Genomic DNA, 26,391 nt, shown 5'->3' on the forward strand with positions numbered 1-26,391 from the left:
AAAGGGTGACAGGTTATTAAATGCATTAGTGAAAAAGCTTTTAACCCTTTACTGTGGAAATAATGGATTGAAGCTGATAATAAAGGTATTTGTCATCCAGAGTTTATCCTGGACTAAACATCTACCAGATGGATTTGTCAAAGAGATGTTTTTTAATGAATTTTATGTGATAAATTGTCATAAAATCAGTCAGACATCCATGTACTCCTCAGGATGAGTTCTGACAATTTTGGCGATCCTCAGATTTTTCATCTCGCACCACCATCAGGTCAGAATTTCCATTCATCTTCAACCTTCAAAACCAATCAAGTTCCCATCAGCCTCAGCTGTTCCTCGTGAGCAGTGCTAATCAGCAAATGTTAGCATGCTAAACTAAGATGGTGAACAAAAAAACAAAAACAAACATGATTTCTATGATACATAGTTGAAAACTCAGCCCTCTGGTAGTGCTACATTATCCAAGAGACTACTGTGTTTCTATGCAGAACTTCTATGAAGAACTTGAAAGAAAAATCTAAATGGGGAACACAGGGAATGGAAAATATCTTAAGAACCAGCAACTTCTTCCTCTTCACATCTCTATAGACTTAAATATAGCTTTACTATGTCAAAAATATCACTCAGGCTCCTCATAAAACCTGACTGTGTTTGACAGATATTTTTGAAATGCCCTTATCTTAAAGAACAGGTTTGGTGATTTTCTGGATGTCTCTTATTGTCAGCAAATCCAATGAAAAGACCAAAGTGATGATAGGTTTGTCTGTCTGTTAAAGCGTCCTGACTGTGGCTCACAGCCCCCAGCCCATTTGTTCCCTTTGAAAAAAATGGGTCACAAATAAAGTAATTTCCTTCAACAGCCAGGCACTGTCACTGTCATTTTAACACACATTAAAGTGTCTTTTCAGCCATGGATTAATACAAATTTGGTGCACTATTGAGTATTTATGGCAGCAGAGCGGTGTACATGAGGTCGTCTCAAAACTCCCAACAGTCCCCATGTTGATGGTTATGAAGAAACATGTCACCCAGAGCAACGGTGTGGCTCATTATGGGTTTTTTAAAAAAAGTTTTTGGTCAACAAAGTTTTGGTCAACAATGGAGCACTATGGCAGAATAAGATGTATCAGGCTTTACAGAGTCAATATGGGTAAGTAGAATCTATTCATTGTTGTTTGTAGTCTTTCCACTTGAAAGTCAGTGTTAGTCTACATGATATAGAGGCCAAACAGCTACAGTAGCCAAACAATTCAAGCTTTGTAACCTCCGTCGAATCTGTCTGCTAGTAAATTTTCATTGCCTGACCTCACTCAAAACTGTGTGCTTTTTCCTTTGTATTCAAAAAAGCTGTGATGGTGTATTACAGGGCTGACATTTCACCGCTGGCCTTTTTCTATGCTGGCCTTTAAATTTGCTGTTTGTGTGTCTTTGTCCTGTGTCTAACTGTGTGTTAGGTCAGATTAACAAATGGTAAGGCCGGTGGCAGGCTGAATAACAGCATTAACCAGAGGACAATGGGAGCGTGGGACTAAGCCCTTTCACAACCTGTCTGACAGCTTGTAGCGTTGATGTCATCCTCTGACTCAGGCTGTTACCACCGCCGCTGTCACCCTGGACGCTTGGATGCATGACATCACCAAATGACACATATCACTCTCCACTACTGCCACTCTGCTTTCATTTCTCTCCTTTTGCACCCCCCCAACTCCACCTCCTTTGTCTCCAGTCATTTGCATACTCATCAGCTTTCCTGCATTGAAGGCTTCCACTTTGTCAGTCTGTGAACAAGGAGGGGAAGAGCATGAAAGGACATCATTAGTTTTCCAAGGAGACTTAGATAAAGGGAGAGAAAATAGGAGGACAAAGACTGTTGGCTCATGTGATTAAAAAAAGGAGTTGGTGATATTGGCTGGAGTTGGCAGAATAACAAAAATATGTTTTTCAGTGAAAACCATGTATCTCTAAATTTGGTGAGTTTCAAGAATTAAGCACACCTTTATGGGCTGAGACTGTTCTCCTATTAAAAACCTATTGCATTATCTACACTGTCACTGTCAACACTGTCTCATGAAAAGCATATGTTTTGGAAATAACAGTTTTTTACAGGACAGAGATAAAATACAGCCCATTGTGAGCTTTGGTTTGTTAAAAGGTTTAGCTCCCATTCACACACCAGGAAAATGAGACACAAACAATAACTGATCATAAATGTTGACCATCAACCATGGAAACAGTAGCTGGACCAAAAAACTCCCCACTTGAGTCTAGCTTTTTCCGGAGCTTTCAACCACATTTCACAGTTTTCATCTGCAGTTTGCTCAGTTGTCATCATGTGACCTAAGCATTGTCGGTTTGGTTATGAGATTACAGGTAATGGCACGTATGTGGATAGATTATGCCTCCAGTCTCTGGCCTTTGAACTCTGCTGATGAAGACCATGAGATGCAGATGAAAGTGCCACAAAAAAGCTAGTAAGTGGACACACAGTTGAGATTTTTACAATAAAAATATCAGTTATATTAGTGCAAAGCTTAACAAAGCTATACAGTGACACTTTGCTCTAATTGCCCCTATTTAACACTCATAAGTAGAATGCAGACATTTCATGAATGGTTTAAAAACAGCTACATTACAGTGTAGTATGACGAATTTAATAAATGTTCATACAAAGCTTATGAATACTAAACGGGGATTTAAAATTAAGTGTAATAATCAATGGTTAAAGCTATGAAAGGCAACTTTACACTTTCTAGTCCAAACACTCTGAACAGGGGTAATAGCCTTAAAATTCACACTGTAATACTCTGAAATCTTGGATGGTCAGTAAATACATAATATACCAACCAATTTACCAATCAAGTCAATTTGTGACACTTCACAGTCATCCAAAGCAAACTGAAGGCATGAGAGAAATGTTGAATATCTGGTGTGTCTGTTGTTTGGTTACAGCAGCCAGTTTGTATTTCACCCCTAGTTTAGCCTACGTTTCATCAGTTCGTCAGATCCTGTTCATCACTTCCTGTTTGCATGAACGTGTACATGCCACACTCCAGAATATGATATATAATAAACTACAGCATGCGTCACTGTCAGTTTCACTGAAGATGGCCTGACGGGTTTATAGTCACACAATCTCCACTACTACAACCACTTGTCATACAGGTCCAGCATACACTATGTAAAGCAGCTGTAATGATGTCAGTCTGATGTTATCACAATGATGTTTAGATCAAGGAAGAAATTCCACTGCATGCAAATGAATTTTCATATATGTCAAGTGAATAACAAGTTAAGGTTAGGTTAGGTCACCTCAAGTTTACAAAGTTTAGAATTGAAAAAGCTTGTGAAGTCTCAAAAAAAAAAAAAAAAAAAAAAAAAAAAAATATATATATATATATATATATATATATATATATATATATATATATATATATATATATATATAGTATATATAAATAAAAAAACTTTCATTAATTGAATCCAAGTTAAATGTCTGTTTACTATTAACTGATCAGATGTGTTATTCAACAGCCAATTCAGGAAAAGTTTTACAGTTGCTATTCTATACACCTGATGTCTGGAAAGTCTTTCCAGGCAAAATCATTCTCTGTCACACAGGAAGTGAAGCGTTTTACATTTCTGACAGCTGCAACAGCTTGTGTCGAATAAAACAGGGAGGTGTTAGCATGAGACGCATTAGCCGTTGAGATAAGCAGAGAAACTCACTCACTCTCGTTCCACAACTTTTTTCATTAAAGATGCTAAAATCTCATCGTTTCACATTTAAACAAAGCCAGATGATTGTGTATGGGTGTTTGAGCAAGAGGTGTGTGATTCAAGGCTTGTTTTACACAGTCTCTCATTAATTTACAGTATTATTATTATTGCAGATAAAGTCCAGAGCAGTCTGTTCCCAAAGCACGGAGACAGCTGCCAGCGGAGGGTAAACCTCAGCCTCCTCTGGGACAGCCGCGCAGAGCTAAAAGGCCCTGGCTCCCACACAGCCATGCAGCAGGTGACCCCCTGTCCTAGAAACAGTTGCTATTTAGACGTGATTAGCAACGGGTGCAGAGAGAGTCATTGTTATTTATATTGTGTTATCCCTGTGTTTGTTTCAGAGGTTGAGGGCAGCAAGTACTTCTGATAACTTGCGCTCTACTTGAGGGTCATGGCTGAGAGGTTTGGTTTATAACCTCTGAGAAGCCGTTTAATAAACAGACACTCACAGTGGTGGGTGATGGGTATAAATATCAGGGGTGGGGGGACGACATCATCTAATACCCTCAGTCGTGTAAATCCATCCATGTGTATGATATGCTTCCATTCTGGGATAAGGTCAGAATTAAATTGGGCCTCCACTGCAGGCAGAATGACAATATTTGCTATTCTTGAGATCATTATCTCACATTTCATCAGAAGCATGAGTAAACCAAAATTGCGAGTGCTCGCACAGCCATTGTACATATACATCAAGCACTACAGTATATCAAGATTAGGGAAGTTCATCATTGACTTTATGCACTATATGCGCAAGTGTATACGTGAGCAAGTGAGAGCAAATGTTTAAATTTTTTCATCTTTAACTAAACAATATTTGGTTGTTGCTAAGTGACCGTGAGGATGAGTCACCCCTCCTCAGGCGAAGGGACATGCCAACTTGAATGAATAATACTGAGCAGACGAGCCCAACTCAGAGAAAATAGGGTTGTTATGAGTTCAGTGATGGAGCTGTTATTGTTAGGTGTAAACCATACCTCTCTTGGTAATCTGTCACAGTGACTGGCCTCCTCTCCAAGGCAACACTTAAAGACACATTTGTGCTTTTAGCAGGTAATTTTTTTCTTTAATTTTCACTGCCTACAATCATAAGCTAATATCAGTGGTTCTATGCCCTCAGTGGAAACTCCCCTTAGGGTTTTGAGATGGTTTTGGAGGAGGTGGGTATCACAAGTTTCTGAAATGTGTTAAAAATGTATGCCATAATTATAATGTGACTTTCTTAACACATGGGCACATTGATGTCAGTCATTTTTGTGGTTTTAGAACCTCTTGGGATTCTTTTAAAATGCAATTTAATTTGTTCCTGTAATGCAAAGATCTGCTCTCTCTCTCTCTCTCTGGTTTGTTTTATCCCTCATTTGATAACCACATTTCTGTTCATTTTCATTTTGTGTTATAGAAAAAATAGATTTTGCTAGATTGTCCTGTAGACTTTCAAGTTAAATTCAAATGAAACCAGATATTTCTCATGAAAATTGGCAAGTGCTTGCTGCTGAAATTTCACAGTTGCAGTCAAAACACAAATACTGAAAGATGTTAAAATGGCAGTTGAAACCACAGCGCTGAAAGACATTCAAGAGTAGAAACTAAAAGGAGATAGCAGATGAAGTTTCAGCTTAACTGTTAACACTAAAAGCTGAATAGTAGAACCTGAGTCAGAAATCACAAGAGGTGAAGTTTTGGGGCTTTTTTTTGTTGACAGTTAAACGTGAGGACTTGACACCTGAAGTGACCTGAAGTGTAAGCACTGATAGGGGTTGTTTAATTCTGATTTTGTGGCATATTCATTTTGTTGTATTGCTGCCTATCTTGACCAGGACAATCTTGAAAATAAAGGACTTCCTTGTTAAACAAAGGTTAAATAGATTTGTTGTCAGAATTTGATTTGTTGTATAGTGCCATGTAAATATCTTTTAATTGTTATAATAATGAATTAATAGTTTTTTAATGCTCTGTAGTCCAGTATCCAGACATGTGTTGGTGTGCAGGTGTCTTGGTGTCTGGATTTGAAATCTTAGATGCGTTAACCAGTTTACACATTGGGTACAGACACAGATCTTATCGCATCTTCATTTATTACATGACTATTTTAGGGTTTTCTCACCATGTGATGTTTCAAACCTAAACTACACATCAAAGTGTTGAACTCGTGTTTGTCACATGCTGTCAGCTTGTACAAAAGTTTACACAGGAAATGGTCTTTCCAACCAGTAAAATCAAAAAATAAACAAAGGCAGTCGCGGTGTGACAGTATTTCAGGGGGAGGCACCATAATGCATCGACAGACTGGGCTGACAGTTTTTTTTTCTTTCTTGGGCTCTCAAAGCTCAGACAGTTTGTACAATGATAGTCACGCAGCCCCAGCATTAATGATGAACAGAATGTTACTTTGGAAAGCTGTGTCAGTGCTTGGTTGAGATCTCACTCATTCAATTAAATTGCCTAATGAAGCTAATGAAATGGATTTAAAATGACAGTCAGAGAGATAATCATCCCATCAAGTTTCCAGAGGTTGTTTGAAGCTGTCTGTTGTTCTGTGTTACAGACTGAACAGACTTGAAGCAGATAAATATGCAGAAAGTAAAGGGCCATAGGTCGACAGGCTGTTGAATCTTTGGCAGTGTCCGTCCTCGCCATCGCTGGACATGTTGCTTTTCAAGCTGTTGAGTCTGCAGTAGGCCCATCTGTGCCATTCCCTCATAGAAACCATCAGTAGCAACATTTTCCCCATTTCTTAAGTCCTCAGCATTGAAAGAGAGATGAAGTTAATGGCCAGATGGGATGAAGTCCTGGGAGCGAGGGGGGAAGTCTTTTGCATATTAAAGACTAAAAACAGCAATTAGTAAATGGGCTGATTTGTAATTCAAACATAGTCCCCTAGGCCTTCGCTAAATGAATGTATGTATGACAACCGGTTTCCAAGGTTACATAAGGTTGAGCTCTTCCTGTGCTGCTCTAAATGTGACATTGAGGCTGCACCTTGCTGAAGACAGGAAGTGGTTTGGGTCTTTGATCTGGGCCAGCGAATATCGCACCACGATCACTCACATTTTCCATGCTGAGCAACAGCAACAAAAAAAAAAAAAAAAAAAGAAAAAGAAAAAGAAAGGGGGGGCTAACCACTTTGACTGTGTTTTACATCAAAGTTTGACATCTCATATCATGTGTGTGATCTCTAAACAGATACACAACACCACACACTGTCATGTTTTCCATGGGTTGACATTTATAAAGGATATACAGTCAACTCAATCCAGTTCAAGATCTCGCAAAAGGGAGAAAAGGGTTGTAAAATGAGGTTTCCCATCCTGTTGAACATTCAAAATGAATACTAAAAGGCTTATAACATCTATAAAGATTTTATCTGTGGAAATCATTTTTACATCCACCCTCTCACAGTTACCTGTGACAACACGACTGAGAAGTTACTGGTATTTATGTAATTTGGGATCTTTCCATATTTGTTTAAATGTAAAAACACAGATGGTTAAATTGTGTCAGTTCATGTATGATATTTGAACACAGATCAGTTAGACATTGTGGCTAGTTTAACTTGATAATTACATGGTAACAGAATAAGTTTATATTTAGCCAAGCTGTAAAACATGTTATTGACTTTACAACCTTTGTATGCAAGCCCTGTCCTCTAGAATTTCTGTCTCTCTACCACTTACTTGCAACAGTCAATATGTTTTGAAAGAAACACAATGCAAAAAAATAATGGCCTTCCCATCATTAACAGCTGTACTTAGTTGTCTTACAACATACACTTTTGCAAAAGAGTATTCACTTGAAGTCATAGAAGTGTGATGAAACATTTCTAAGGTAAATACTCAAAGCAACTGGTGACATTTTGAGAAAAACATGGAAAAACTAAAGCAACTTTGAGTTACTTTAATGACTTTACCCAAGAACAATCATTACCAAACATAACCAAAGTGCTTTTGTAGCCAAAATCTAATCACACGTGGGATTCAAGATATGAATGGGGGTCTAACCTAAACCTCATCTTACAGTATTCTTGCCAATGGACACAATTCAGGCATTTTTCCCTCATAACATATTCATAAAAACAAGTTCTTAACATGTGAATGTAATTTCTCAGAGACAGGTTTGACAGAAGGTTGTTTTGTTTCAGAAATCTTTCATCTACAGTAATAAGAGCTTCTAGGAACTGGCATCACTTCCAGGTAACTGCGCTTCATTGTTCTTGATCATCATCACTAACATGTCATCATAATAACCATAACCTCCTGATAGAAGCACCCATCTCTGATCAAATCATGTTCACGGTTTTGATGGTGTAAACTTGGTTCTCGGTAATCCTTCTGGTCTTTTGTGACGCAGCCCACTCATTCGCTCTAAGCTGAAAACGAGCTCCTTATTGCTGTAGATCCAAAAACTCTTGGTAAAACACAAGAGAGAGAATATTATGGTGTCAGCTTGACAAACATTTGGCCAGATGAAACCAGCCACACAGGCAGAACTGGTTGAATTTACATAACTGCTCAGGTCACACAGCATCCAGTGTTTGAATTCCCAACAGATCTCTGAAATGTTTGCTCTAAGTGTCTGCTTCTCATTTATCACCTTGTATTTCAAACCTTTCCACATATATATACTTCCTATTCTTATATCATTATCGCCCTTCTCCTGATACTACTCACTTTAGTTACATAATATAATATAAACATCAGTGTTGCAGTGTGTTGATGACTCTACATGTCATCATTATGTTGTGAAAGCCATGTTTCTCCAAAACTTTTTATGAGCCAAGAAAAATTATGCTGTTTCCAGCTTTGTGACAATACAGTTTTCAAAAAATCCAGAGGACTTTCAAATAGTTTATTTAGTGTTGGGATGTTTTTAAACCTATAAAGTCAATGGTGGAAGAACTACTCATCCTTTACTTAAGTCAATGTACCAATACCAATGTAAAAGTACTCTGTTACAAGTAAAAGTCCTGCATTCAAAATCCTACTTGACTAAATGTAGACTCATATTACTAGCTAAATGTATTTCAAGTTCTTCACTGATATATTATTCTCTCTTACTATTAGATTGTTAATAGTGGTGAATCAATGTGTAACCAGCACTTTACTGCTGTAGTTGGTTGAAGTGGAGCTATAGTTTGAACTGCTTTAAAGAGTAGTAGTGTAGGGTAGTGGTTTCCAACCTTAGGGTCAGTAAAAGGGTCACAAAATTAATTAATAGCAAAGGAAAGAAAAAAAAAATTAATATACAAATTGCTATTTATTTTAGTAAGTAAGTAGCCAGTGATCACAGCTGTTTGACAAATGTAGTGGAGTAAAAAGTGAAATATTTCTCTCTGAAATGTTGTGATGTGGAAGTATGAAGTGCCATAAACTGCGCGATAAGTCACGTACTTATCGCACATTACATTACTTAATTCATCAGTTCATCTGAAAACTTCAAACTCACTAGATTTGAAGATACATAGTGTTGACTGGACAGTGATGATGTGTCACTTTATTTCCATATATACAGCCAAAATAACACCTGGGCTCTGAAGATTTTGTTTTTATTCTTCAAACTAAATAATAATTTCACATTTACCTTTTGGATTGTACTGAATTTTCAAATCATTTTGCCAACTTCATTAAAAATCACTGTGGTCAAACAAACACCTTTCTGAGTCTCCTCTAAAGACACAAGGTACTTATTCATTTACCCTTTATCACACAGTGAAACAGGAGTCACTGGGAATCCAATCTGAATAGGCTTTGATCAGCTGTGTCCATTTAAAAATAACTGTACAGGGGGCTAATAATAGGAGCAATAATACATGCCCTGCATTGTTTCAGGTTGCCAATGAGGATAAATAGAGAGCTCAGATTATATTTGGGGTTTGAAGCCAGCGAGACCCTTTCACCGCAACATGGGTCCTGTCATATGGGACTGTGCAGTCAGCCAACTTGGCACTTGCTTAATAGCACTCCTGCCAAAGACACCTACTTATTACCACCAATAATGTTACCTCCACATCCAGCACACAGGTCACTTGTGTTGTCCTACACAAACAAGAATCTCTCTCATCACAGGCTAGATTTAACTACTACTAATAACAATGACTGATACTGTCAGGTATGTTTCATGGGTCCGTCATACACGTTTGGTTAATATTTAAGTCAGAATGAATCATAATCAGTGTAAAACACACTGGTACTACCTTTAAGTGTGGTGTGAAATATTAACATACTGCTGTAAGTGTGTGTACATCAACAAAAAATAAAGTCAAACTTCTCCAAAATAGATGCATACAGTGTGTACCCTTGCTGTGGCTTTGGATTGTTCATCTCTGTACACTCCTTGCAAGCAATTTAAGTGGTAACTGTAAATTTAAGGGAAACTAGAAAGATCTCATAAAAGCAATAATAGAACAGGGAAACTGAAGGAATATGAAAATGTAGAAGTGGTTTGTTTGTTCATGAAGGTGCAGACATCATCGAGCAAACTCAGCAGGCTTTTGAATGAGTCATTTGGAAAAAAAAAAACTGACCAGAAAGATGAAGATGAAGATATTTAGACAAAGGTGATGAGAATTTACGAGAAATCAAGATGCTTCAATACGAGGAAATTGCAGTATTGTAGACGAGCTACTGCAGGAAGACAAGCTGGTTGATTTGTATTTATTACCTCTGCAGAGATAGGGATGTTTTTCAGTCCTGGGTGTTTGTCTGTCTCTTTGTCTAGTAATACGCAGGATTCATTTTTATTGTGGATCCTGATTTTGATGCAGGTCTGGATTAAGATGCTGATTAGCAGCCTGGTGGCCTGTGAGATGTGGCTGCAGCATCCTCAACATTTGATGTAATTCATACACCTCTCCCTCCATAGGAATTACTATATTTTACAATGATGAAAATAGTGAATAATATGTGGAAAACGAGGACAAGGCCGAATAATGATGGGTAAACATTTATCTATTATGTAGATACAAGGAGATGAAAAAAGAGATGCGATATTACAAACGACAATGAACAACAGTGTCTACATACAACTCACACTGTTTGTGTAAACCGTAAACAAGAATACAATAGTGAAAGGCTGCTGGAAACAACACAAAGATAAAGCCGTGAAGAACGATCAACAAAGACAAGAAGATCAAGGAGTCCTGTAGCAGATGGTCTGGTCTCCACACAGCCCTGAACTCAACATCACTGACACTGAGACAACCTCAATCTACTGAACTGTGGCAAGTTCTCCAAGATGCCTGGGACAACCTACCTGAAAGTACTTTTTTTCTGTTTATAGCAGAATTAATGTGTGAATTAATTGAGAAATAAAAACTATTCCTGGCATTATTTTATTTTTGGAAAGCATCCTCACTTTACTTTCAGTGCCTAGAACTTTTTCACAGTACTGGATGTGATCTTCGATCGATTGGAAAGCACTGACCTGCACCAATTGAATTACATAATTTACTGCCATGAGCAATGCTGAATATGGCCGTTTAACTCATATCATATTATCTAATAACCACCACGTCTCTCTACACTGTGTAGGCTGGAGTCAGTGCATGCTTTGTGTTTGTATGTGTGTGTTTTGCAGCATCTGCTTTTATGGCCTTAATCTAAGATCGATCTAAGTCGATAAAAATAAATAAATAAAGCATATAGATGGACAGTGACTGACACATTATTTTAAATATCAGACACGTGTCCAAGATGCTTTTACTTCACTTTTTCCTGCCACTGCAGCACAAAGCAGCTCCACTCTGCTCATCTGAGACTCCAATTTACTGTACAATAAGAGTTTACGAGCGGCACGTGAAGGCACCGTGGCTTCTTCCTCGAACCTCCTGGAGAGACTTTTGATTGGCTGCTAGTGACATCATCCCTGCTCGTACATGGGACTGAAGGCCGTTCAAGCGACACCCCCCCCACCCCAACTCCACCTCCCCCTCCCTCCCTCCCTCCCCTCCATCCACCCCCCCAACTCCCCACTCCTCCTCCTCCTCCCCCACCACCACCAGCCACAGAGGCAGACGAGCTCGGCCAAATCCCTCCCATCGCAGGGCCGGACCTCACTGTACAAAGAGGATCAAATTTAATATTAATGAAGTCGCGCATTGGCTCAGAGTCGCGTCAATCCCGCTGCGCGACTTCTGTAGGCTGGCAGACTTCCTTCAATATTATTTCTGGGGGAGCAGGGTAAAAGTACTAAAAAATGTTGCCGATCCACAACACTGGGATGGACTGAATGGAGGCAACGTTGTCAGCGAGCGGAGATAATAAATCCGTCTACAGTCAACCGCGACACACACCGGTAAGCAGAAATCCAAGGCAAGTTTGGTAATTAGTGTCCAAGGCACAAGTTGTTGTTGAAATGCACAGTCATAGAGATTCCACGCGATTCTATAATTAATGAAGAGGAATATCAAATTGCTGCAACCATTTTGAGCTGGTTAGTGTTTATTATAGCTATGTTATTATTATTTTTACGACATGACTTAAGTGTTGTATCAAAGCGTTTATCTTTATTTTATCCCACCGTGGAGACAAAGTTGCAGCTTTATTTCTTACATTTTTTGTAATTCATGATGGTGTGAAATTGTATTTCCTTCAGTGTTCAAGCTCATCTGTTCCGTTCGTCTCGTCCTGAAAAGCCATATCACATTCTCGGCACGTTCTCATGCCGGTTTCCTCAATGAATTTGGCCATGAATGATTTCTGCTTTTGCTGAACCTGCACCGTGCTTAAAGAACGGCGATGGCCGGGACAGGCAATGCTCGGCGGGTGTCTTTACGTAATGTGCCACGATGACATGCTTTTAAAACGCTCAGGCTGGTGATCAAGAGGAAATGCCACCCCTGATTTTTTTTTTTTTTTTTTGTACCCCGACTTTCCATTTGGGGGAGAGACCAAACTGCGGCGTAGCGTTGATGCAGTATTTTATCTTTTCCCCCCTCTTGTTGTACAAGCTTAGGATCAGACAGACCAGAGTTGGGGGGAGGTGAAAAATTCAACATCACACACATGTACAGTATCTGGAGGATGATTCATATTAACTACACTCAGGGTGATTCAGTTACACCAGACTCTGTGATGATTTCACTGTTTATTATTAGTGGCCAGTTTGTCACACCTAAATTTTACCACCAACTTGGGTGTAGCCCTGCAGGTGTTGACACTACTAATATTTGGCTTCAGCAGCAGTTTTCTAGTTTGCATGTTGATCAAACAGACAAGAGGTCGGCCTGTGTGCTCTCTACTTGTTCATTCACAGCCTCGATCTGAGTTAGAGAGCGCAGAATTCATTCAACTAAACTGGTTTTTGCAAAGATTTTCTCCCTCGCCTCAAGTTTCGGTTTGTCCCCGTCTCCCTCCCCCCACAGGGCGGCTTGTTGAGTTCTCCGTAAAGGTCCAGCCCTCGGCCTCCCCATGCCTCCATCTCCCCTTGACGACAGAATTGTGGTGGCGCTGCCAAGGCCGATCCGACCTCAGGAACTCCAACTGCGCCTGGACACCAGCTACCTGGACTCCATCGCCACCAGCAGCAACAGCAAGACAGTAATCAGCACCACCGTGGTGAAGATCCGGGCGACGGCCAATCTTGTAACGTATATGCCCTCATCCAAGGGCTCCACGCGCTCATTGTCGTGTGGATGCAGCAGTGCCAGCTGCTGCTCTGTGACTACCTATGAGAAGGACAGCCAGAGCCTCAGCCACAGCCAGGTGAGCGCCAGCAGCCCCAACCTCAGCTATGCCGGGCCCCCCACCCCGATGGTCAGCAACCATGAAGCATTAAGCGCCCCGAGTCTCACCCCGGGCACTCCAAAGGCCGTACCCACCGTGAGGGTCATCCATCCCAACGAGCTGGCCAAGCGGATGACCTGCTGCCCGATGGGACACCCCGTAGGGCCCATCCCTGTCATCATTGATTGCCGGCCCTTTATGGAGTACAACAAGAGCCACATCCGGGGGGCGGTGCACATCAACTGCTCCGACAAGATCAGCCGGCGGCGGCTGCAGCAGGGCAAGATCACTGTGCTGGACCTCATCTCCTGCCGCGAGGGCAAGGACTCTTTTAAGGGCATCTTCTCCAAAGAGATTGTGGTTTACGACGAGAGCACCACGGACCCCAACCGGCTGACATCCTCGCAGCCCCTACATGTGGTCCTGGAGTCACTGAGGAGGGAGGGCAAGGACCCGATCATCCTCAAAGGTAACATTTATCAAAGATTGGGGAATGCTTGGATGACTGAAAAAAGGAAAGGCAGCTTTCCAGTGTAAAAGGGGAGAAAAAAACATAATTTCATGGGTTTTAGTTTAACTTTGGAGAGAGTAAATCAGTTTAGACATCTGAAAGCAATGTCTGATTTAGCAGTGGCAGCAGCTTAGTCACTCTGTCTGTATCACCTTCATACATAAACATATGCACACGTCACATTCTATATGACATATTAAGCATTCTGCAGGGAGTGAGAAGCAGCCCTTAGTAAATAAGGCGGCCTGTCGAGATAGCAGTCTCTGGGTCGCTGCCATGTTTTCTATCTTTGGTGTGCGAGTGTGTGTTTGAAGCTGGAGCAGTTTGTCGGGGGGGTGGGGGGGTGGTTGAGGGCTGGGGCTGAGTGTTTTCTGAATGCCTCCCCGTCTCACCGTCTAGCCGTAAGATCACAGCACCTTGATCTCGTCTCTTCTCCCCCCCGTCCTCTGGTCCTCCTGTGTACTCCGTTGGACGAGGCTCCTCTCCGGTCTCTTCATCCTGCATCGGTGTCTGTCTGAAGCTCGCCTCAGTGGGAGGAACAGGAACAGGCCCTTGTTCTTTCTTCCCCTGGTTTAATTCTTGCAAAACGCGAGCCATCCTCTCTTGCTGATGGAATCAAATGGCTCAGCCCCACTTTTATTCACATCACAAGTCCTTTTTTCATATCAGGGAAGGCCAGTATCTCCCATGTGTCCCCATTTATGTGTTTGATTGCAGCATGGATTTCCTCCAATGTGATCAAACATTTTGTGTTTATGATTTAACAGTTGAAATTTCACTAAAGCCTGGACATAACCAGCCCTAAGCACAACATTTGTAATACTTGTAATGATTCCAGTATAGCTAATATTTTCTAATAATCTTTTATGTCTTTCTAAATGTAATGGTGATTAATTCTTCACTTCCTTAACATATCTGAGGTCTCTCTCACTAGGGGAAGTAGGCAGGGGATTATTACTACAAGCAGTAGTGACATATTTGGAACATATATGTAAAGTATGAATACTACTGAATAATTCACTCGTACTCTATTATTTGCTGTTACCAGCAGCTCTTGAGTCATGATTTATTGTAAATATAGTCGTCGTTTGATACCCTGCTTCACTGGAAACACAAAATCTTCCGTCCCTGCCCTGCTGCAGCAAAGAGCAGTGATAGGTTACACTTAATCCGTCAGAATTGCCATAAACAACGTGTCAGTGATGTCGGAAGGTTTAGGGTAAGCACTGGAAACAGCAGGTCTGTGGTGTGAGAGGCCTTGTGTGAGGCCTAGTGAGGCAGAAGAGGTAATTTCTAAGCAGGAACTGAGCCACCAGCTTATGAAAGTGATAGAGACGCTTTTCATGTTTTCCTCTGTGAGTTTAGTCAGAGATAATGACAGACGGTCACACTCGACAGATTTCATCTGACAGCAACGTGCTGCTTCTGGAGGCTCTGTTATTCTCAGTTTACTCTGAAAAGTGTTATTTATCAGCTGAGTTTGACCTGAAAAGAAAGATGCTGGTTCAGTTTGGGGCCAAAACTGGAAGCAGTTTTCACAGTTTGCTGCGTTTTCAGTTTAGTCGCTAGACTAAATGCTAATGTTCTGCAACAATAAAATGGCATACAGTAACTGACAACTTATTGGTATCGGCATATATACCGGCTGATAAAAATACATGAAAATGCAGTGGAAAAGTGCAGAGCTATGTTTGAGGAACATTACATAATGTTAATGTTTGTGCACCAGAGACCACAGTTCACTTTCAGTTGTCCTGCTCAGTACATATCTAAATCTTTGTCTCTGGGATGAGTTTGTAGAAGAAAGAAAGAAGAAAATAATCTGTCTATATATAGCTATCATATTTTTTAAACCCACAGACCACAAGCTGTAAATACTGATATACTGAAATCATATAAAGTTTATGTGGCTAATATGACCTGATGAATAAAAGTGCAAAATTTACTCTTCTAGCTCTGTTTTTACGTTCACCAGCTATTCGCTAACTTTTTGTCATTTGGTGCTGAAGGGGTAGTGTACAGTTGGTTTATCAGAGCTTTTCAAATGCAATTACCTGCCTGCTAATGGCTTTAAACAAAAGCTGTTTGTCAGCTGGAAGCTGTGAAGCTGTGTGTGAACTGTAGGAACCAAAACAATGAGCTAAAAGCAGCTAAAATGCTTTGTAAAGTTAAGACAAACTGTAGGCGTTCAATACATACATACATACATGTCTGTAAAACAATCTTCATTAATACAGCTCTGTCTCTCAGCTCATAATATTTGGAAAAGGAAGAAAAATATCAATATCAGTGGGAATTCCCCCTCCCTGAGTTTGGTGTCACAGCTCCGGTAAATACTTCCCTTTCTTTTATTTGCTCTAGTGTAATTATTACCTAAACCTAACCCTAACCCTACCATAGAGATGGCCCGGACCAGCGTCAGAGTGACATCAGGTTAATGTCTTTGTTCATGTTAAACAGTCGGGCTGTTTTCTGATGAACACGCTGTCCAGTTAACAGGAGATCCCCATCTGCCTGGTTACTAAGGGGAAGTTGTGCGATGACCTCACATGCCGTGATGTTAACTCTTGCAATGTGAACAAGACATGAACTGATACTAGTTGTGTGTGTGTGTGTGTGTGTGAGAGAGAGACACTTTTCACCCCTCCCCACAACTCTTGCGCTGAAGGGAAACTTTGGCTGATGGCATCACTAGCAACAGGTGCAAACCAGTTATTTGGAGAAGTGCAGATGTCCAGTGAGAAGTATATTAAACATTTAGTACATCTATTTACCTGCAGATTAATGAAGGGGATTTCTCATGTTGTTTAGCTAGTGGAAACTGTCTTAGGAGGTATTTTGGCCACGTATCTGGTTCTCAAAACAGAACTGACCTGCACAGACAGTGGTTGTTAATGGAAACAGCGCTGATCCCTCCATACTGATTTCATATCCAAATGGAGACATTCAAATCGCAACCAAATGTAACAGTGTAGTCGTTGGACTTCGAGATTTCTTTACTGTTTTAGTGCCTCAAAGCTCTTTAAAGCCAGTTGTCATTGCCCTTATCAGGTGCGTATGCAAAGCTCAGTTGTCCTACTCAGTCGTAACGCGTGCCATGTGGTGGACAGAAGCATGAGTGCATGTATTTTTAGCATGGATCACACCAGTGGGAATTGAACCCTTAACCCTGGCAGTGTTAGCTCCATGCTCAAGAGACTGACACGAGCCAATTTGCATTCAGAGAGGGAGCCATGGGATTTTAAAAAAAAAAGAAAAATAAAGTAATTAAAAAAATGCTGTTTGACAGTTTTATCCATTTTTAGCAATTCTTAGGATTTTGACTTTTTGTTCAGCCTGTCAGCAAAACTGTATTTATTTCGAGCTTATATCACAGTTTTTCTGTTTGTGTTCACAGGAGGCCTTAGCTGCTTCAGGCAGAGCCACGAGAACCTGTGCGAGCACTCGCTGCATCTTCACGAGGGCCTGGACACGGGCGCAGCTGCCGGCCTGACGGGGGCGCTACCTCACTCTCTGCCCTCCACCCCGGACATCGAGAACGCTGAGCTGACGCCAATCCTGCCCTTCCTCTACCTGGGGAACGAGCACGACGCTCAGGACATCAACCTGCTGCAGCGCTTGAACATCGGCTACATCCTGAACGTGACCACCCACCTGCCGCTCTACCACTACGACACGGGCCTCTTCATCTACAAGCGCCTGCCCGCCACCGACAGCAACAAGCAGAACCTGCGCCAGTACTTCGAGGAGGCGTTTGAATTCATCGGTATGAAAACTGTCAATGTCAAGTTTTGCATTCAGAGTTTGAGCTGCAGACGTGTGAGCGAAGACGGCTTTTTGTCTTGTGACCTTTTGAGACAGCGCTGTCTATGTGAGACTCCTCACCACAGGTTCCACAGAGCTGTGAGCAGTTAAACCAAATACGATACATACGTCCTCAGGCTATTTACTGTCTCGAGGCTGGAAGAGGTTAAACTATGCTTTGCCTCATTGAGGAAAACAAGTAAAAATGAGAGACTAGTGAGAATTCAGTTCACTATAACTAGCAGAAATATGATTGTTTCCTTTTGTTTACTGTCTTGTTTCATTGTCTTGTAACCCGTCAGATTTATCTCTTTAAACTCCAGTTTGAGAACCACTAAGCTAAAACAAGGGTGCAGGAAGGAAGAATCGTAAAGGATCACATTGTGACACTTTATCATTATGAGATGAATTGTATGTGGAGAGGCCAGAGGAATACAACTGCATTTATATTTTTGGAAGTTTATGACAAAATTGAGGCTGTGGAGACATTCCTCTGAAATTATTTTTGATACACATATTTATAAGACAGTTTATGTGTAAAGAACCCATCTAAGCACGTAGTTATGACCTTTATTTAGTCTTAGATTTAAGCATTGTATACAAAACACTCAGCCTGTACTGGTGGCCAGAATATGTTCATCCACCATATTTCTCTTTCAGTTCTGATTCAGACACCTCAGGGTATCTGCCAGTACAATCTGATCCCAATGGTCTCTTTCCCCCAAATTCAAAATGTATATATATCTCACTGTGAGGAACTTATATTTATATATTATATTTTATTTAAGGTGACTTGAAGCCTGGCCCGCCTCAGCTGAATAAATGTTGAACTGAATTTGTGTGACGTCACTGATGGAAAAAACTGTATTTAAAGTAAATAAGTCACATCAGGCTAATTACTCATTAGATAACTGATTACTGAGCAACCTAATAAGGTTAGTATTGAGGCAGATACTGATCTGGTGGATCTAATCTGTGCATCCCTAATGGTAGCTCAATGGTTTGCACAGTGTCTGCATGGCAAGAAGGTCTGGTGTCTGATTCTTGGCCCTGGTCCTCTGTAGAGTCCGTAAGTTATTTTGTAGTTGAACAGTTTTTTTTCTTCTTGCAATCAAAAAAACCAGCTTAGATGAACTTAAGGTTTCGAATGGCAAGTGTTAGTACTGTATGTTTGTCTGGGAATTTGTTTTGCAACAGGGTGCTTTCAGGGTGCTTTTTGGCCAGTGCATTTTGACAGTCTGCTGAAAACTGAGTAGTAGATAGACAGAAATGTTTTGATCCAGTACAGATTCCAAAACTGTATTTTTTTTATACCTTTCTCTAAGGAATGTAGACATGTTTAACAAAAGCACTTGATTATTCTGATTTAAATCAAGAAATATCTGATCAAAGAATGAGTAAACCAGATGGTCGAACTGAGGAGCCAGCTTTTGGCATGTGACAGTTTCTAATACCTGGTGCTACAGCTACATTTTGTTTGGTAGCATTAAAAGATACAGAAGTTTGATAATCAGACCTAGATAGATGCCTGGTTATGAAGGAAGTTTGAATATCTTATCATGTTTGATGGCTGAATTTCCCCATTGGGAACAAAGCATTTATCATATTGTCTTTTAATTGTTTTAATGTCGCTCTCTGCAGAGGAAGCACATCAAGCAGGTATGGGCCTTCTGATCCACTGCCAGGCAGGCGTGTCTCGTTCAGCCACCATCGTGATCGCCTACCTGATGAAGCACACCTGGATGACCATGACAGACGCCTACAAGTTTGTCAAAACCAGGAGGCCCATCATCTCCCCGAACCTCAACTTCATGGGCCAGCTGTTGGAGTTTGAGGAGGACCTCAACAACGGAATAACGCCACGAATCCTCACGCCAAAGCTGATCGGCGTGGAGACCCTCGTCTAAGCCCCCCCACGCCGTCTGGCTCGATGCTCAGACTTGTGCTCACTCTCGCTGTTTTGTTTTTTTTTTTCCAAGAGAGACCAGCTGGTTTGGAGCGTGAGAGAGCGAGAGAGAGAGAGAGAGCGAGCGAGCTGCTGTATTCTTCTTGAATCTCCTCATGCTCATCTTGGACTCTCTGGAGTGCCAAAGCTCTGGGTCAGCGGTGATGAGAAATGCCAAAAATCCCTACTGTTTGGACCTGGCCGATGTCCCGGAGGAGAAGATGAGATAGAGATAGAGAGATAGAGAGAGAGAGAGAGAGAGAAAGAGGAAGCGGTCAGTGGGAAGATTTCCATTTGTGACCACAGAGGAATGAATATGAGGGAAAAGAAAATCAGTTTGGAGAAGATATTCTATGTGCTTAGGGGCAATTACTGACAAAAGAAACTCGTAAAGCTCACACTGTGGCACGGAGTTTATGTTTGCAGACTCAGGCGGGGTTGGCCACGGCAGTGCCTGTCTCAAAAAAAAAAAACAAACACAAAAAAAAACATGAAGACATGTTTGGTGTGTTAATGTTGTTGTTCTATTTTTATACAGGGGTTTATGGGGGTGACCATGACGAGCCCACAGCGGCTCACTGTGCAATAATTTCAGAGTGGAATGCAACTGAGACCTTGATCTTATGTATGTGTATATATGGGTAATGAATACGAAACATTTCCAGCTCGTTGCTGAAATACCATTTTGATGTTAATGTAATTACTGTTGTTCAGTTCTATACGTTTCTGTTTATGGTGCAGACAGTTACGCTGTAATATTTGGCGCAGATGAGTGTACACAAGATTGAAAAAAAAAGTTTTTTTTGTTTTTTTGAGTGCAGCTTATGGGTTTATGTCAGTCAAACCACAGATTCATATTTCATGTATTTGCTTTAGTATTTTTGTTTTTTGCCATTCCTGCATCCACATATGCATATATTTTAGCAATATATATATAAATATATATATTTCCAGACAGCCATAAGAGCTTTTTTTATGCATGGCTGCTGGCAGAGGACAGAACACTTTGAAATAATCAGTGGATATTGTAAAACAGGGCTACTGGTGATGTTTAATGTAACAGAGCAGAGGAATTTCACTGCCTGCTTCTGTCTCCTCTGTTCTTTTTGCTCCAATTCATCCATGAGCCAGCTCTATTGTAATGTACTTCACTGTTTTGCCGTCCCTATGTAGCTACATGTTATGTTTTATCAATGCCCTACATTTTGAACTATGATTTAGACCATTCTAAAGTAGCAGAGTTGAGGTACACACTTCAAACGAACATACACCACCTCCCATGGGTTGCCGTTTAGTTTGACAGTACAGTAGAGCAGTGTGACCCTCATCTTAATTTTTTCCAACTCCCTGTCGCTGACACTAAGCTACAGTTCAGTGAGCTCCTCTGCCTTACGAAGGTGAGAGCTGCCATCACATGCTGTTCTAGTGCCTCTATCAATGCCTTAATTCATGTGTGTCACCAGTGGGCCTGCGCAGGGCACACCATCACGTGCAGACGAATGCAGATCAAACTGAGGTCGAATTTTTTTTAGCGCCCCAGACAAAAGCAACCCGCTCCTGTTTGTCTCCTTGTGACGTACGGGTTTAACTTTTAAAAAGATTATTTCTGCATATTCCTGATAAATATGCAGATTTTTACACAACTGTGTTTCAAAGATGCTGAAAAGCCTTGAGGTGAAAATGCTCATTATGTAACTCTGATCTTGTGGTGGCATTTGAAGGAGAAACTGTGCACCACCGTGAATTGTAAATCAACACGGCACTAAACAGTAGTGTAGTTAAGAGTATATGCACACACACAAAGTTTACCCTCATTCTGTCGCATCTGAATATACTCATTTTTGTTCATGTTACAACAAATATATATAGATAAGAGGAGGAAAGGCTTGAAAAAATTGCAACTTGCTAGTGTTACTTCTTTATGCCTTCATTCTTCTCCAAATCATAATTTTTTAATTGTTGGTGAATAGAATCTAAATTTTGAATATAAGCCTTGTTAATTTTTACACATTTTGGAAAGTACCTAGGTAGGATGCATGTGTTTTAAGGTGTAGTTCACTTGTCTGTTCAACCTCTTGTATACAACTGAGCACACACTATAAACACGTCATTGAGATGACTGTGTGCATTCTATTTTTAAAAATGAGCATTTAATCATAGGAAATAATGCTGATCTAAATATTAGGGATCAGCGTTGCTGTCTGAATCTCCAAAACTTTCCCTTTGAGCTAAGAGGAACAGCCTTGTTATAGCCTGAAAACAATGTGTTTTTGAACTAATTGGTTTTGATTTGATAAACCTAAGGGCTGATTAACTTTTTCCAGGATGTAAAAGAGCGTGCAGTCCCTAAAACACAAAATTTAGACCAAAAAACAAGACGTTACAAGGTCTTCAGCCAGTATTTTATTGTTCTCACTGACTTGAAGCAGCTTCCTCATAAATGATGGTTCCTTTTCTGTTTATGTTCACATGTCCTTCTGTTTTCTGTTCAGCTCTCCATTGTTTGCATGAAAATAAAGGCATAAAACAAAGCACAGGGCTAACAATATCATTGTCAGAGAACCAAAACCACCATTTCTTTTGCAATACACCCTCTGTGAACAATCTTAAATACTGAACCCAAAAGTTTGTATCATGAGTCTCTATCAGTATGACAAGCAGAGATTGTAGGGCGTTTTCAGAGCAAAATGAAAACAAATACACAGTGCACTCAGTAAGGCTTTACAACACCAACGTTCACAACAATAAGCTTCAAAAATCCCTCGTGAAAAATTCATGCTATGCAAAATGAAATTGTAACAGGTTGTTTTCTTTACCCAACTGTCATGAAATCATTCTGTGAGGTCTCTGCGAACATTTTGAGCATGAATAACAAGTTTGCGGCCTCAGACTGAAGTGAGGTTTAAGTGTGACTTATCGACAAAGAAGTTGAAAAAAAAATGTGTTACGATGTGTCCTCACTTGTATTTTTGTTGCTGTTGTCATTGGTGTCTACTGGTGCTCCACAATATATTTGAATATGATAAAAAAAAAGGTATATAATAACCATTTACCACACGTTTGTAGCTTGTGCATTTATATACAGTGAATACCATTTGCAAAAAAAACAACAAAAAAAAAAACAGAGTGCTTATCATCTGAGCCAATGTTATATAAGAATAATGTACCTTTTCGTCCCATCTGCCGGTTCCTACAACCGCAGCGGCACATGGCTTTTGTATGTAATGATCTATTTGACTGAACAATGTAACCGTCGTACTGTACATTACTCTCTCTGGTTGGAAAAGAAGCATGCTGTGTGCTCCTGGTCTGTGAGGGACACTCGCAGTCATTATGGTGCTGTCTGTCTTTCCCACACTGCTCTTTCTGTAGAGGTCACAGCCTGATCGACAGATCCGAGAGGAATCTGGGTTCGTTCCCTTCTACTTGGAAACACGGTTCTGTATTAGAACAATATCAAGCTGTCATGTTTGATGTGCACTCTTTACGACTAGACTTGTTTAAGAGTCTCTGCTTTGGGCTCAGAGGCTCCGGTGGAAATGGGCTTTGCTCTACAAGTCTCTGTATCTTTCTTTGTGTCTGTAGTCAACGGTCAAGTATATACAGTATATAAATATATATAAATATATATATATCTATTTTCTTTGTATGCATATATTCATTACTATTTTTGCACTGACCTATGGACAGATGGATTTATTTTTTTTCCACAAAGGGTGCTATTATAACGGAGGCCTTCTCCCACACCTTTTTGCATGACTTGCTCAAAATTCCTCAACTAGTCTGTCATCTCTCCTACTCTTCTCCTACTGCTCCTTGAACTGTTGCAATTGAAGCACTGTAATTTTGTAATCCCTACTTGTGAGCTTTGAAATAAACAGGGAGGCTTCAAGTTTGGTTTGGCGTCCTGGAAGTTTATTTTCTCCTGGTTTCTTCCTATGCCGAGGCACTCCTTTCTTTAGCTGCTTTTAAAATAGAGGAGAAATATGTTTCTAATTTGTTTAAGCCTTCTGACATGTAGTTAACAAATAGTACCTTTAAAGCTGCTATAGTTAATATTTTTATATTAAGAAAGGCTTAAATGCATATGTTAAATGTGAAAGGGGTCGCTAAAAGTGCTGAACCTACAGAGGATTATCACTCAACTCTTCAGTTCCCCTCAGCTCTATGGAGCATTATAGCGTCTTTCAGATCATTGTTATGGTTTTTCAGCCTATAACTTCAGTGAATTGGTCCACAGCTTTCCCTCTTTCTTTTTCAATGAAAACGCTTGAAAATCATAACATACCTGCTCAGCAACAAACAGCAGACATTCAAAGTTAGTGACTAGCTGGTGAACATAGTGGAGAATTTTGCAGCTAAAGAGACAGATAACAAGTTTCCCTTAGGAGTTAGTGAAGATCAAAACAGAGTTAAAAGGGGGGGGGGGGGGATATTGGATTCACAAACATGACTCAAAATGAAAGGTTTCTTCCTAACTACTGGATGTGCAAATAAGGAATGGTTAGCAAGTTTATCATATTAAAAGTTGATGATATGTCAGTGTTGTGTTTTTATGCTTCCCCCAAAAAGAAGAAAAAAAAAAGAAAATCAGTAACTGCAAGTTTAAATTCTAAAGTCTGAGACGGTTTAGTCTCTAGTCTAAATCAGAAGTTACTGAGAAAGGCTCAGCAGAATTTGTTAAACTCTAGGTGAGATCTTCAACTTGCTTGTTTTGTCTGACCAAAACTCCAAAACCCAACTGATATAAAACAGGAAAAAACAGTGTGAGGAAATATTTCACCAGAAAAATAACAATTAAATCTGTCAGTTGATTAGTACACTGCCCCAGCTACACAAGAGACAAGGTACCTTCAAAACATTTGCGTGTAATGATCCAGAAATTAAAAGAGAAACGACAGATTGAGGGATAAACAAGGAGAGAAATTTTTCATGTGACCAAGGCCCCATGATACAGTCGAAGCCAGGAAACAGCAGAAGCTCAGAAACTTAATTATTGGGATCAATAACAACAAAACAAGCCTTACAGTGTGTATTTTAAGAGACAGCCTCTATCAGCCTCTTGACATTTGAGCATCCAGTGGAGTACACAGCCAGAGTTGTGAATTATCTGTGCTCCCCTCCATTGAACCATGTGTCACATAGCTGCAGGAGTTATGGGCCTATATTTACTCCAACTTTGCAGGCGTCTATCGCCTCATGGCTAGGGAAGGGGGGCAGAGGGGGTTGGCCTGAGGGTCAAGATCTCTCCATAGGAACAGGCACAAAAATAGTTTTTAGCGTTGTTTCTAATTACGAGTGATGAGTGCCCCGCCTCATTAATCCTTTCCTATCAGCACTGGGCAGGCGGGCAGCACCAGAATAGCCCTGATCTTTGTGCTGCTGCACGCCGCTCTCCAGCAAACCCTGCATGGACGTATTAGGCAAAGCGGGCCTGAGAGGAGGCCCTACCTTTTCTACACGCACACACAAACAGGTGCGCGCACACACACATATAATCAAGTGTGTACATACTTTGCTGAGGAGGCGGTGAAATAAAGCAGGGGATCTCTGCGCCTGAGGACTGCTGCACTGGTTACCATCAAACTTGTTCCCTTTGTCACAAGAAGATGCACTCGCATGACATTCTACAAGGCTTCACTAAATGTCACTAAAACAGCACTCTGCACTTACAACTTGTGCATAAAATAATGCCTCTAATGTTAAGCAGACCTTAAACAGACATGTGGGTTAATGAGAGGAAAATGGGAACATAAATAAAAGCAGGAAAGAAAGCAGAGAGCAAATGCTTAACAGGAAACCTAAAGGTGCTCTTGAAGAGGACTGATTGCTCCAATGAATGGTATAACGTCATACTGAGTTACATGATTTTATAGCTATTTTTTCAGTATGTTAATGTTTTGATTGATCATTTCATTATGTGATAGAATAATATTTCTGTTACACAAAATTACATATTTTGTTTTACTTTCACCCATTTTTCTTTGTTCATGAAATGCTCACAATCGATGTCAACCTGTGATGAGCGGGTCACAAGTAAACATTAAGTCATTTAAGGGGTCACAAGCAGAAAGTTGGTTCATATGCATGACTAAATTAAGAGTTTTATGTGTTTTCTCCTTGCCTTGTCTAAGAGCGCCCAAGGATCATATCTTCTCTCTGTAAAATAAAAGTATAATTCTGTGATGTAGATGAGTCAGGGTGAGTTGCACCTTTCATCTGGACATCTATGTCCACATACTTTGTGTAGTTTTGGACAAAAAGCAAAAAGTTTGTGTGCGTTTCTGCATCGAATGCAGAGAAAGACATACAGTAAATCAACAATGCAGCTGACTGTGATGATACACTGGAATGTAAATAAATCACAATATAAAACGTCTAACCTGGTATATTCACTGTCTGTGATATTTTCTTCCATACTTGAAATTTTTTTTTACTCAAATCCTGATTGAATCAGAGAGTAGAATTACAGAACTCTGGGAATTCAGGAATGAACAATATTTCACTGCTACAACTTTCACACAGCCAAAATGTCTTTGGACAATGGATGTCGTGGAGGTCAGCGTAGTCTGGAACAAAATTCTGTTTAGTTGAAACTACCTATTTGCTTCCAACCAAGCAAAAGTTTGAAAAAG

General features: G+C 40.4%; 1 protein-coding gene across 2 annotated transcripts; it reads left to right on the plus strand.

The window, feature by feature from the left end:
* The first annotated feature begins 11,850 nt into the window (after positions 1-11,850).
* On the plus strand, positions 11,851-23,653 carry dusp10 (dual specificity phosphatase 10). Of its 2 annotated transcripts, none has more exons than XM_018661737.2 (4): positions 11,851-12,083; positions 13,136-13,965; positions 17,405-17,773; positions 19,453-23,653. In XM_018661737.2, the coding sequence occupies exons 2-4, from the start codon at positions 13,182-13,184 to the stop codon at positions 19,716-19,718; spliced, it is 1,419 nt and encodes a 472-aa protein (XP_018517253.1). In that variant the 5' UTR covers positions 11,851-12,083; positions 13,136-13,181; the 3' UTR covers positions 19,719-23,653. The 2 variants fall into 2 exon arrangements, with proteins under 2 accessions (XP_018517253.1, XP_018517252.1); XM_018661736.2 differs by having other exon boundaries at positions 11,853-12,066.
* The last annotated feature ends 2,738 nt before the right edge of the window (positions 23,654-26,391 follow it).

The sequence above is a fragment of the Lates calcarifer genome, linkage group LG7_1 (assembly GCF_001640805.2).
Source record: "Lates calcarifer isolate ASB-BC8 linkage group LG7_1, TLL_Latcal_v3, whole genome shotgun sequence".
NCBI classification, from domain to species: Eukaryota; Metazoa; Chordata; class Actinopteri; family Centropomidae; genus Lates; species Lates calcarifer.

Excerpts from the sequence above, each read along its gene's own strand:
- dusp10 (XM_018661737.2), top strand. The coding sequence starts at position 13,182 with ATGCCTCCATCTCCCCTTGACGACAGAATTGTGGTGGCGCTGCCAAGG. Across the intron at positions 13,966-17,404 it reads GGACCCGATCATCCTCAAAG|GAGGCCTTAGCTGCTTCAGG; the intron begins GTAACATTTATC and ends TTGTGTTCACAG. Across the intron at positions 17,774-19,452 it reads GGAGGCGTTTGAATTCATCG|AGGAAGCACATCAAGCAGGT; the intron begins GTATGAAAACTG and ends CGCTCTCTGCAG.